Here is a 15,133-nt window from a genome sequence, read left to right as displayed (position 1 = left end):
CTTCGTCGTGATCACCGAAATTTATTCAGTTCTTTGGATGTATAAACACACACACACACACACACACACTCTTTCTGTCTTTATATATATATATACATATATATATATATATGACACGTAAAAAGTACCATTTGAGCATGATCGTTACCAGCGTCGCCTTACTGGCACGTGAACAAAACATTCGAGCGAGGTCGTTGCCAGTGCCACTGGACTGACTCTTGTGCAGGTGGCACGTAAAAAACACCATTTGAGCGTGGCCGTTGCCAGTACTGCCAGACTGGCCGTTAGGAAGGGCATCCAGCTGTAGAAACTCTGGCAGTTCAGATTGGAGCCTGGTGTAGCTATTTGGTTCACCAGTCCTCAGTTAAATTGTCCAACCCATGCTAGCGTTGAAAGCGGACGTTAAACGATGATGATGATGATGATGATGTAACTGCAATGAATTTGCCTATGTTGTGTCAAATTATTTCACAAACATATTTTAACTAACTGATTGCAAATATATTCTATTCCTGAAGTTTGAAGTTTCAAAACGTATCAAAGTAAGGAAAATGGATAGTTGTTAATCTATGCATTACACGGTAAGACCTCAGAAGCCTAAGGGAAATAACTCTAACTGGATGTGAAAACTAGTTAACATTATAACAACGTGAATTATTTTTCACTATTTTCACAACCTTTATGTTGTAATGTCTTATGTTTATCTGCTCAAACCTTTAACTGCGATATTAAATTTCACAATTATTCCAGTAATGATGTTAAACATCTACCCAAGAAAAGAAGTGGTATTTTCTACAAATTGTGTTGCTTCAATAAACTTGACTTATCTCAACAAAAATAGTTTCAAATATGACATTCTTCAACAAAAGACAGATTGGTAAATAAAACTGATTTCTGCAGTTAAAATTAATAAAATGTTAGGAAATTATAAACTATAATGTTAAGTTAAACAGGTAACCAGTTTTTCATGATGCACTGTAAGGTCAGGATGAAATCCATTGTCAGAATGGGGGAAGCTGGGTGTTGTTAGCCAAAACTGTGAAACTATAACAAATTGGCTAGACCTTGGCAAACCTTTATAAACAGAGATAATTGTACCCCCCAGTTTTTGTGACAGTTTTTTCTGTGAGACGAAGTTATTCAATTGGATTCTGGAAGCTATGATTGCCTGTTTAGTTTATGCACATTGTGCTTTGTGTTAGGCATTTAGGGATTTATTTTATGCTCCAGGAATTTGCCAGAACTTTTGTCATATGTAAAATAATTTCCATGTCACATCTGGGTCCAAGCTTCGAAATCCAAGGTTCAACATCCAAGGTTCAAAATCCAAGTTTTGAAAAATTCAAGGTTTGGAATCCACAGTTCGAAATCCAAGGTTCGAAAACCAAATTTGTACTAAAATGGAAATCCAGATTTTATGAAATCCAAATTTTCGGAATCCGTATTTTTTGAAAACCAAATTTGTGAGGCCAGTTTTGGTGAAACCGAAATTTGTGAATCCAGAGTTAGGGATCCAAGTTTGTGAAATCAAGTTGGTGAAGCCAGGATTCTGAGTCCAAATTTCTGAACTGTATATATATGTTACCTTTGTAAATATTTTGATTGCACGTCTGGTGTGGCATTGGTTTTTTTGTTCTTGCATATATTTGTTTTTGTATCTAGGCTGTTGTTTCATGCTGACAATTGTTAATAATATTTTACAAAAAATTTCATGGTGTGTTGTTGTTTTGGGTTCACCCCATTCTTGTTGGTTGTGTAAATTTGGGTTATGACCACCAGGTCGTAACAAAAATGTGAAATGCACAGTAATAGGGTTAATAAATTAATGTGAAATGCACAGTAATAGGGTTAATAAATTACCATTTCTCTTCTTTTTCTAGTATCAGTTAATCTTGCTGTGTAGTTTGTGTTTCTAGCTCAATTACTTAGAAAATTTAAGGAAATTGCTCGTAATTCTCAACTTGATGATCAGACAGATATTAAGAGTAGTTTAAGGAGGTTAAATACAGGAATGAGTGAGACAGTAGACAAGGAGTGGAAGGAATAATTGTGTTGGTAATCAAGACAATGAAGATGATCATGATTATAAGGAGGAAGAAGTGGAAATAAAATGTTCAATACTTCCTAAGGGAAAGAATGACTTAAGTTTCATATTATAAGTACTCACACAAGCACACACGTGCACACAAGCACACACGCGCGCGCACACACACAAACACACACACACACTTTCAAGTGTATTTATTAGTAGTATTAAATACAGTAAATACTTACTCAAATATTCATCAGCTGTCTGGGTCAGATTGGATACAATCAAAAGCATTGTTTATTTAACCAGTAAAATAAGAATATCCATTTCAGAAATTCTATCATGCAATCATTATCACATAAGTTGTCATATTTATTTAAGTCAATTACATCAATTAATATTTATATAAATAGCATATTTTATCTATGAGTAATCCAAATTTATTTGAAATTATGTAAGTTTTAGTTCTATTCTTTTTTCCTGACACGAGTATAATTTTTAAAAACATTAAAAAGCTTTTAATTAATAATCATTAGCTCCAGTTGAGAAAATTACAGTTCAAAGAATATTAGAAAGAAAGGATTTTAAAAGGATATATTGTTGGAAAATTTAACTAATTTACACTATGATGAAGCAACAAATGTAAAATTAAAAAATAATGATTGGAATGACTATTGCAATATGATGAGGTAACAGCACTGAAGACAAGGGTGATAGCTGAAAAGCATGAATGAAATATCTCTGCTACAAGAGTAAAACTGATTAAAATCATATGACAGAAAGGGCACATGGCCTAGAGGTTGGGATGTTCCACTCATGCTCATAAGGTAGTGGGTTCAATTCTTGGACAAGGCAACTCCTTGTGTCCTTGAGTAAGGCACTTCATATCATGTTGCTTCAGTCCTCTCAACTGTAATGAGTACCAGGTGGATACTTGTGTAGCCCTCTCTCCTTCCATTGTTACACCCTGAAGGATCCAGTGAGTCAAAGTTGAAGGACCCCAGAGGGCGTCTGTATCTGCTCACAACTATATAGGCACTTAAAGCAATTACTGAACATAAAGTATATGTTACCAAACCATAATTCACTCCCAAGTGGTGGCTGGTTGTACTAATCAAATGACAAAAGTTAATTTTTCTCAGATTGCAATTTACAGGAGATATCAAGTGGAAATATAAGTAACAAGCAATATCAATGAGCTATTGAGGCAGCCTCCATGCATTCACTCTACCTGCTAGAAATAGCAGCCAAATCTCCCTCAAATTATAGTCTACTATTTTGAACTGGTATACATTAGAAAATGTATTCTGAGCTACACTTGAAAAGGCAAGATGGCCTTAGATGGAACACTCTTGATCATAGGTCTACTCAATGAGCACTGACCTTGGGTTAAACAATAGCAATATACAATATCTATAATCCATTCTACTAAAGGTATAAGGCCTGAAAATTTGTGGGGAGGGATTGGTAGATTACACTGACCCCAGTGCTCAACTGGTATTTGCTTTATTGACCTTGAAAGTATGAAAGACAAAGTTGACTTTAGCAGATTTTGAACTCAGAACTGTATCCTGGAAGAAATGCCACTAAGCATGCTGTCTGGTGTGCTAATGATTCTGCCAGTTCACCACCTTCAATAAACAATATCTATAATCCTTTCTGTTACAGGCACAAAGCCTGAAATTTACAGGAAGGTGGGGGAATAGTTGATTACATCAACCCTAGTACTTGACAAGTACTTATTTTATTGACCCTGAAAGAATGAAAGGCAAAGTCAACCTCGGCAGAATTTGAACTCAGGATATAAAGACAGACAAAATACTGCTAAGCATTTTACCCAACATACTAACAACTCAGGTAGTTCACCACCTTAATAAGCAATATCTATAATGCAAGGTATAAGTATAACATGCACCTTTTCAATTTACTATACATGTAAATTAGAGCCTCTGAGTATATCAATAAGGAATATATCAGATAACACTGCTGGAGTAAGTAATGAAAGGTTTATAGTTCTAAAAAGGAAGAACTGAGAAAAGAATCTGTTGTGAATTTTCTTTTAGGGTGAGACACAGAGTTGGGATAGCAAGGTACCTCTTTGCATTGTAAGATGTCATTAGCTATTCAGACTAAAAATAGTTTCTTTACCTAAGTAGAAATTCCCTCCATTAGGATACAATCTTAAGACAATGTTATAAAAACACAGTTATCATGAGTGATGGTCAGAGATTGTGAAACTTAGCATAAAACTAATATCAAATGCACACAAACTAATTTCTGTTTCAGACTGTATGGTAGCTGAGAAAATAGAAACTTAATATATATGGCCTAGTTCCTGACTTTATTCAAGTATTTTAATAATGGTCAGTTGACTTTTGTACGTCAGCCGGAATATTCACTATTTTGTGGGAGGAACTAATCAAGTCTTGTTAATAACATACAGACTATAAAGTTATTAGTAATCTCTAGTTTTAGGGTTTTTTTATCTTCGGAACTCCAACAGTGAATTGTGCTTTTTATTTTGTAACTGTAGTGTCTTAGGTAAGTAAACCTGGAATTTAGTTCTTTATTTAGAATACAATTCCCAACTATTAAAATAAGAGACCAAACCTTAATTAAACCCACCTCAACCATTGGGTCTTCTGTTTATTGAATTCATTGACTTCACTAATTGGTTTTATCTACTAGGAGACATGAATTTACCATATAGATTTTTGTTGCTTTTACCCAATGACTATCATTATCTTCATCTTTATCCTCATTGTCATCATTGTCTTTGTCGTTGACATTGTCGTCATCGTCGTCATCATCATTGTCACCACCACCATCATTATTTTAACATCTACTTTTCCATGCTTATATGGATCAGATGGGAGCATGATGGAGTGGAGTTTTTCCTGCAGCTAGATGCATGCTCTTCCTGTCATAAATCCCCACTTGCTTCCAAGTGAGATAATATCTCCCAGTTAACAGCCCTGACGTGCTTTCATAGTGGACTACAAGCAAATAGCACCATTAACGAAGCAGTTGTTTACAAACCAGTGAATATGGCATACATATAGATGAGAGAGATTCAAAACAAGTCCAACCAAAATTTTTCATACATGTGGTGTTAGTATTCCTAAAAATAATCTAAATTTTGACCCTTTCAACTCTGCTGGTTAGAAAAACCAAATTTGGAAATTTATCTTTATGTATGTATGTATGTATGTATGTATGTAGGGATGTACTACATACGTACATACATATATCATCATCATCATCATTTAACATCTGTTGTCCATGCTGGCATGGATTTGACAGTTTGACTGGGCTAGTTCACTGGAAGGCTGCACCAGACTCCAGTCTGATTTAGGATGGTTTTCTATGGCTGGATGCCCTTCCTAATGCCAACCACTCCAAGAGTGTAATGGGTGCTTTTACGTGCCACTGGCACAGGTGTCATTTGTGTGACACCAGGGTGCATTTACGTGCCACCAGCATGGGTGCCAATTTGCGTGACACTGGTATCTGCCACAACTGCAATTTTACTCAGCTTGATAGAGCTTCTTCTCAAGCACAACATAATGCCAAATGTCTCGGTTATTGCCTCCGTGAGGCCCAACACACACACACATATACACACACACACACATATATACACACACACACTCATACATACATATATATATAGACAGACAGACAGACAGACAGACAGATAAATAGATAGATATACACACATATATATGCATGTATGCTGACAAGTTCCTGGCTTTGGGTACAAGAAAATACAGGAGGATCAGTTAATTATGATTTTATTTAACATACCCCCCTCTCTTATTCACACACTCCTTGCACTGGCCCTTCAGATTTTCTAAGGCCTGTAAAAGAACTCAGAAGGTTGGACCTCCAACCAGGCCTTTCGTGATACTCTTAAAATTGGGAACTTTCAGCACTCCCCCACATACATACATATACATCATGTACACACGCACATACACACACATACACGTATACATCTGTATGTATGTCCATACATACATACATACATACATACACACACATACATACATACTTATAAACATATGTAAACTCTTCAATAGGAAGACTATCAAGTTGCTAATTAACTAATTAACAAATGTTTGCAGTAGCAGCTAATTAAAACTACAATCTAAGGCTAATTGACGTTTTTTTTTATATTATTTATATCATTTATTTCTGCAGCTGTTGCTTTTTATCTTTGTCATATGTTTGTGGTACTAATTTGAAACAAAAATAAACCCTTCCACCATGAGAAGCAGATATATCCACTCAAAATTATATCATCCTTAATTGTGGAGAGCAGCTTTATGCACCAATCTATCTTTTTTTTTTGATTGAAACAGTTTTCTGTTAAGATGTGTCAAGTTTATTGAGGCAACATGATTGCAGAAAATACCAATTCTACTTTTTGGTAGATATTTATCATGATTACTGGAATCATCATCATCATCATCATCGTTTAACGTCCACTTTCCATGCTAGCATGGGTTGGACGATTTAACTGAGGACTGGTGAACCAGATGGCTACACCAAGCTCCAATCTGATTTGGCAGAGTTTCTACAGCTGGATGCCCTTCCTAACGCCAACCACTCCGAGAGTGTAGTGGGTGCTTTTACATGCCACCGGCGTGAAGGCCAGTCAGGCGGTACTGGCAATGGCCACGCTCAAAATGGTGTATTTTACGTGCCACCTGCACAGGAGCCAGTCCAGCGGCACTGGCAACGATCTCACTCGAATGTCTTTACACGTGCCACCGGCACAAGTGCCAGGAAGGCGACGCTGGGCATAAAATTTAATTTTACAGATGAAGGATTAATGAAAGCATTTAAAGACATTTCCAGTTAATTGATAGAATCAATAGTAATTGATCCTGTTTCAAACTTTTTCTCTAACTGATGGATCCAATTTTTTTTATGTAAAGAATTAATTGTCCTAATCACGGATTTAGTAAATTGTTACAAGGGTCAGCTGAAAAGTTCATAGGCTGATCAAGATACTCTCATGGAATGTGATCAAATGAGGTTTAACTTTCAAAATAGTCCACCTTATGGTTCACACACTTCTTCCATTGGTGTCACAGCACTTAGATCCCATTGCTGAAGAAGCTTTAATCTTGTTGGTCACAAAGTCATCAGCAGTAGATATGATGTCATCATCACTGTGATACTGGTTCTTAGTCAAGTTTCTTTCATATTGGGGAACAGATGATAGTCAGATGGGGCCAGATCAGGAGAATAGGGAGGCTAATCAACCAGTTTAAAGCCATAATCATGCACAACAGCCATTGAAACCAACGACCTGTGTACTGGAGCATTGTCTTGATGAAACAACATCTATTTTGTCTGTTTTCCTGGGTGTTTGGTCTTGAAAACCTTTCCTCAGCAGGTTAGCATAGTAAGCTCCATTGATGATGTGGCCCTTTAGAAGACAGTCAATAAACTCAATGCTTTTTGCATCCAAAAAAAACTGAGCCCAAACAAAACAACATTGGTCTTCTTTGGAGCAGGTGAAGAGAAGTGTTTCTGCTGCATGGATTGTCTCTTTGTCTCTAGCTTGAAGGGATGAACCCAACACTCATCCTGTATCTGCCTCAAACAATGTTAGATTTTCCCATGATGTGATCAGCTTGGTGAACTTTTGGTCAAGTATTAGAAGACATTTCATCCACCAAACATCTCTCATGCCAAGTTAATTGTGCAGAATATTCTCCACTCTCCCACAGGATATACTAATAGCATTGATTGTGTTCACCACAGGTGAGTACCTGTGGTGAACACAATAAATGTTTTCTTTGGTGGTCAGGAAGTCCAGAACTTGGGTCTTCTTTAAGACCCTCCTTTCTCCTTTCCCCTCCTAAATTCATCTGCCCACTGTTGATAAAGCTGGAGCATCATCTCCTAATGTAGCAACCATGCCAGCATGAATATCGTTGGGGGGTAAACTCTTTTTTTGTAGGTACTTGATAACACTATGATGCCAAATTTTGTCCATTTTCAAGAGAAGTCTCTACTATTTACTTTTGAAGTCTTCTTTGAACAGTCAGAAGTCAGTTTACCTGGAAAGAAACAATGCAGTTATTATTAATTAAGAAGAGATGAAATGAATGCTTGCAAGATTTCACAACTCTAGCATCACTCCTTCATAGTCAGCTTATGAACTTCTCAGCCCACCACTTGTAGAAAGGCTTTTGCCCTCCAGCAGCAGTTTCTTTATTAACAAAAAGGATTGTTTGCTTAGAAAATATAGAGAATATAGAATAGTGTTTGAATTGAATAGCATTGGCTAGTCCTGGATATATAAAACAAAGTTTTTACTTGTCCATTTGATAGTAGTAGTGGTGGTGGTGGTGGTGGTGGTGGTGGTGGTGGTGGTAGTAGTAGTAGTAGAGCCTTCGAGTCAGAACAAGTTGAATGAATCTATCAAATCCATTGCAGTCAAAGCCAACTTATCTCCCTCCCACACTCACAATGCACCTTAGATAGAATGCATTACAACACACTATGCGATGTGCTCTACTTTTCTTTCTTTCTTTTCTGTTTTTGTGAGATATTAGGGTTATGATGTAAAAGAAACTTTTTCCTGCTATCTTAGGTTAGTCAACTGACTGCATACAGGTTCTCTTATATGCATTTTGATCTTGATGAAGACTGTGGTTTGCACTTGATTCCACATTCCCCATCCACAAGCCAACTCCAGCTGTTCTTGGGTTTTCTGCACTTACTCCTTCTTTCAAGAAACCATGCAGCGATGTAATCAGCCCCTGAGCTTCCTCTCAACTTTCAATTAAGTGTGCTGTTCTTCCTTCTCTTTCCAGGCTAGGAACTGCTCTCTCCAAGACATTGTGGATGCTTCTGAATGTTTGAAGATTCTGGAATCAGACTTTTTTTTTTTTTCCGGGATTAGGGGATTAGCCCAATGCCCAATTTTCAAGACCTGAAGGAGAATTGGTTTTATGTCTGGTTTTCCTTCATTTGATAATTGCAGTGCTGTCCATATTCACAAGCTTCACTTGCTGGGGATGTGAAATCAGAGCTTCCCTCTCCTAGGCAGTTTTATGACACTCCAGGCTCAACTCACCTAGTTTGTAACTCCTCTCAAAAATGGATACTGAGAGCTAGTCTTGATATCATGCCAGTTGTTTGCATCCATGCCACGTTAATCATGACTAAGGTCATATCCACCCTGCCCCATGTCCCAAAAGAACACCCACATTGACATGATGTGGAAGTGCAACAACAGAGTTCACCCCCACCTAGGGATGCATTGAGCACTCTAAAAGCTCTTAGTAGAGCTTTCCACTCTTTATAGTAATCAAATTTATTAATTTTCTTGAAAGTCTCCTTTGACTAAATTGTTGGCAACATAATACAGACTTTACCCTATCTTAATCCCTAGCACACTCCCAGCACTCATTTATTCTCAGATTAAGCCAACAAGGGATCCACCTCCATGTATTTATTCGACTTGCTGGAAATGGCAGTTATGTTTCCCTCAAATAACACTCTACCATTTAAAAAAGAAAGGACACATTAGCTAATGTAGTCTTACATATTCCTATAGAGACAAGATATTCATGGGTGGAACGTTTCTCAATTATGGTTGTGCTGATCAGAGATGAAATGAAGTTAAAACAACATAAGGGAGGAAAATAGAAATTCATACATATGAATGCATCTCTCTCTCTCTCTCTCTCAATACATACACACACACACACACACACATAGTTCAAAATTATACAAAAAGCAGAGACAATTGAGGGAACAACAAGGGGCACTAGTTTGATGCTCATTAAGAATGGAAGAATCTTTGTTGTTTCGAGCTTATGCCTACAATGCATCTCAAGATGTCACCTTTAGAAAAGATCTGCTCTCTTATACAAATATGATAAAATGTATATTAAGATAGTGGCCCAACCACATGGTTCAGGGTTCAATCCCACTGTGTGGCACTTTGGGCAAATGTCTTCTACTATAAGACTTGGGCCGACCAAAGCCTTGCGTGTGGATCTGATAGATGGAAATTGAAAGTAGTCCATCGTGTGTGTGTGTGTGTTTTTGTCCACCTCCACCACTGTTTGACAACAGTGCTGGTGTTTTTACGTCCCTGTGACTTGGCGGCTCGGTAATAGAGATCGATAGAATAAGTACTGGGGTGAATACATTCGATGAAAAAATTCTCTAAGACGGTGCCCCTAGATGGCCGCAGTCTGATGCTGAAACAAGTAAAAGATAAAATATGAAAACTCTGTGTGTGTGTGTGTGTGTGTGTGTGTGTGTGTGTGTGTGTGTGTGTGTGGACCTTTCGCTCATTTTGTACCTGTTAATGTCTATCTGCTGCACCTCTTTTATACTCGAACTTTTCATCTATCATTCTCATTTCCACTCCTATTCACTGCACTAAGCCACCCCTCACTTTTTTCATCACTGCCCATCGCTCACCCTCTCTCACTTACTAGCTGACATTAACCCCCCCCCCCTGTATGTATGTGTGTGTACACGTTTCGGTCATTGTATTGCAATCGTGATGGGGAATCGCGTTCAAAAACACGCCAGATTTCATCAACTCGTGTTCGTCTTTTAAATCTCGGAATGATGATAAACATAGAAATTGGGTAGTTATTTTGAACTGAACATGTAAAGGGACGTAACCAAATTCCAAATAGTATTTTCTGTGGTTTACTTCTAACTCTGTTATGCCGTATACGCTTTCACACACACACACACACATTTATATATATATATATATATATATATATATACATACGTACGTATCTTCCTACTAATATACATACATACATACACACATACGTACGTACGTACCATGCTACCTACCTACCTGCATACATACGTACGTACCTTCCTACAGACCTAACTACCCACCTACCTATGTTCCTACCTACCTACATACATACATATATACATATATACATACATGCATGCATGCATGCATACATAAATACATGCATGCATACAGAAATACATGCATGTATGTAAGTATGTATGCGTGTGTATATTCGCAGAAAGTGGTATGGTTGAATTGAAGGATAATTGGGCTTCCAGACAAGAGGGAGCAGAACTGAAGCAAGTCGCAATTAAAACGAATTGCCAGAATGGAAGAAAGAAAACACTTATGTTGGTGATGATGATGATGATGATGATGATGATGATGGTGGTGGTGGTGGTGGTGGTGGTGATTTGTGATGCTGATGGTGATGTCAGTGTATCTATGTATATAAAACAACGCACACATGTATACGTATACGGCCGTATATGCTGCTTTGTATGCGCATGAGAAGTATGAATATGAGTGTATATAAAGCGTTTTTTTTTTCCCCTTCAGACAAATAAAATATACATATTGTTACGAACAATTTTTGAACATGCGTGTTCTAATTCCAAGTACAACGACTAGAAGAAAAAATATCACTCACATTATATGGGTTGCGGTCATGCCGATTTTAAAAAATCAGACGAAGAAAAACCCTTTTAATAATTTGATAATAACGGGGCCATCTCTGGTTTAAACCAATGATCGCCAATAACAGTAGAGAACTATCACAATGTACTGTATTCCGCAATATTAAATGCTTTTATTTCATTAGATTTTATTCTATATTCCTTACTTTCACAATGGTGCCAGTTTACACAGTCAAGCCAATAGGGTTATACGATCTGCAGTCAAATCTCCCGCAAATCACACCCTACGATCTTAAAAATAGAGGTAATGTAGTCCTTGGTATATAAAAAAGACGGGATAGTCATGGTTGGAATGACTTTGGTTATAGGTGTGCTCAATCAAAGCTGAGTTAGGGCTAATAACCAAAGAAAAATAATCATCAATGCCAATTTAATTCTAGATTTTAACAGTCTACAGCTTCCAGTAGACTGACAAGAAAAATATCCCATATACAGAGTAGTATATTATTATAGTTATTATTCATTTCTTCCAACTCTTTACGTTCTGAGCTCAAATTCCGCCGAGATCGACTTGGCCTTTCATTCTTTCGGGGCCGATGAAATAAGAACCAGTCAAGTCGATGAAATCGACTAACCCCGTCCCACAAAATTTCAGGCCTTGTGCTTATAGTAGAAAAGAATTATTTTTGATGTTATTGAATCTAAGAGGCTGGTTTATATTTTAAGTCGCAACTCTGAAGTTCCTGGGGGAAAATAAAAATCTAGAAAAAGGGAACGCGGTGCGCATTTTTAGAAGTTATTTTCTAAAGTTATTCCATCTACCCCTAAATAATTGCATTTCTAGTTTCTAGAGTATAAAGAGAGAATAAAGAATATTTTCAATATGCTACTGATATTTTTAAGGTTAGTATATTTGGGGATAGTAAATTCACATAAGCCAGTTAAAACGCGGAACTGTGCCTCAATTATGCAATCAACAGCTGTAATACTGCAACTGCTTTGGAGTGTCTTAAAATTTTTAGAGGGTAATACCAGTTTCCTCTAGCGCGGTATATAATTGAAGGAATGTGTACGTTTCTATTTTGATAATTTAATTACTAATTTCCATTTTACATTTTTTTTCTCTCCATTTTCCAGTTTTGTAAATTATGTTTTCTCAACGAATTATGGCATGTTAAGTTGTAAATTAAGGGCATCAAATGTTTAGTAATTAAAGAAAAATTAAAGAAGCATATAATTTTTAATATACATATTTAATTATTGGGTTCCTTTACATCATTATTTCATTTTTTATTTTTAAATATTTTTTATAAGAAATGAGAAGAACATTACCAAAACTGAATGAAGAGATCTAGATTGGTTACTTAAATCGGGTCACTCGCCTGGTTTACAAATCGCCACGGACCGAGGTAACAAACGAAATAAATAATCACAACAATAACAAGGGCAATGATTTACATTCAGTTATTTATAATTATAAGTGAACATCTCACATTAGTGTATCTACATTCATAATAATATAACTAACCATAGTTTTGTATGTACATGTCTGAGTAGGGTGTTGGCTCACGTCCCACCATGGAGATGCATGTCGTCCATGGACATGAATTGCATAACTATCGTGGTCTTGCTACAGCTTATAAATAAACAAGTTGTGTACAGATACAATAGGGAAACTGACAAGCAATTCATTAGCTAGTAATGATGAGTTGCCAGCTGATTTACGCCGCTTAAGGATAAAGTCAGCAAATAGTGCCCTTATGAGCAAATCGATAATGAGGTTCAACTCTATAAATGTATGCATATGTATAAATGTATGCACACACACAGAAATAACGACGAACCAAAGTATAAGGCTTCACGTGATCGCTCAATCTGCTAGAAATAGCACACAAATCTCTTTCATCACATTCTACTGTATTAAAAGGGGAAGGGTACCATTGGGTAATAGTTGTTGCCCAGTGCTACACTACGCCTCGAAAAATAAAATGAAAATCGAGATGTTCGCGCCTTCAGTGCCTTAAATCATAACTTAGGACTGAGAGGGGCCTAAACTGTAAAAGAGAGAGTAATACATGCATGTGCGAGCTTCTAAGTGTATAGCATTGCATATATCTGTGTGTGTGTGTGTGTGTGTGCGCGCGCGCGCGCATGTAAGTGTATCCTATATATACATACATATATATATATATATATATATATATATATATATATATATATATATATATATAGTATGTATGTATGCATACCTGTATATACATGTGTGAATATGTGTGCCATTGTGCATTCGAATAATAGCCAGTTGTTGTTTAGGGCCCCACCCCCAAGTCAGTTCTGATTGAGCGTAAAGGAGTTCTAACTAGGACCATCCTGTCTTTTTAGGGATATCAAAAAGATTTTTTTTTAAATACATTATCCAATGCGTTCTCTATTTCAAGATAGCAGGGTGTCATTCAAAGACAATTTGGCTGCTCTTTCTAGCAAGCCGAACAACCACGTAGAGGCTCCCTTGTTTGTTAGCAAGTGTTCATGTAGTGTGAGTGGTTAGACGAGCTCTGCATTTCTACACTAATAATCGAGGTTGCTTGCTTGATTCTCAAAGCTTATTGAACATCGATGCCAGTGACGGGGTAAAAACGAGTCATCCAATAGCAGTCAACCAGCGACAGCAGTGGCAATATACATATATGTATGTCTATGCGTACGCGTCTATACACAGATAATATTATAATACATCACGTACACGTATGTATACACAAACACACACCCATATATATGTGCTTTCTTCTCTTCTTTCTTACCCTCCCCGTCGATTAATAATACCTTGCTGCTGTAGTAGCTAGCGATGGCGATGACTAGGTTATCATCACACAAGTGGCACTTCGATACAGGTGATATCCACTCTGATGCCAAATGTATTTCGTACTTTCATTGCAAACCTTTTGTTTATAATCCTATAAGATCGCCTGGTCGCTCCGCTTTTATACTTCAACTATGCTAGATATGCTCAAGTGCCGTCAAGTGAATGCAACAATTCCAATACTGAGTAAGTATTACAAATTATATACATACATATATATATATATATATATATATATATATATATATATATATATATATATATATATATATATATATATATAGCATATTCATTTATGTATATATGTATGCATGCATTTATTTGTGTTTGTGTGCATATAGATAGATAGATAGACATATTCATACATACATATGTATGTATGTATGTATGTATGTATGTATGGTTATAATTTGGTGTGTGTATATGTGTATAATGTTTTGTTTCTTCGTAAGTAAGAATGAGAAAACGTCATCCATAGTTAAATTTTGCTGAACGTGCCATCATCTAACATGACAAATGTCATATTTATATCATATTATATAGCATTTATTACACATATATTACATATACTTACGTCTTATATGTATGTGTGTGTAAGATAGATATGTTGTTCTTAACATGCACTTGTACGACAAATGATTTCATCTTACATCGTGTTGAGATTAAGAAAATTTCATCGAGTTAATCATTGTAACCATTCAAAACTACACTTAAATACACTATCGTTTTTACTTTGCTGATTTGTAGTAATAATAATAATAATAATAATAATAATAATAATAATTATTATTATTATTATATATATA

General features: G+C 36.3%; 1 protein-coding gene across 2 annotated transcripts in view; it reads left to right on the top strand.

Moving 5' to 3' along the window:
* Positions 1-14,017: 14,017 nt before the first annotated feature.
* LOC106867662 (TBC1 domain family member 16) overlaps positions 14,018-15,133 on the top strand; it is a 92,610-nt gene continuing 91,494 nt past the window's right edge. The window contains exon 1 of one of the 2 annotated variants that reach the window (XM_052972759.1): positions 14,018-14,513. Coding sequence is in view for 1 of the 2 variants with exons in the window: in XM_014912596.2 (XP_014768082.1) it covers positions 14,462-14,513 (52 nt within the window). In the remaining variant the exon portion in view is untranslated. The remainder of the gene's footprint in view (positions 14,514-15,133) is intronic. The other variant, XM_014912596.2, reaches the window with a different exon arrangement.

The sequence above is a fragment of the Octopus bimaculoides genome, chromosome 1 (genome assembly GCF_001194135.2).
Source record: "Octopus bimaculoides isolate UCB-OBI-ISO-001 chromosome 1, ASM119413v2, whole genome shotgun sequence".
In the NCBI taxonomy this organism is placed as follows: domain Eukaryota; kingdom Metazoa; phylum Mollusca; class Cephalopoda; order Octopoda; family Octopodidae; genus Octopus; species Octopus bimaculoides.
Note: the sequence above shows the minus strand (reverse complement) of the source record. Positions and strands in the feature narration are given on the sequence as shown.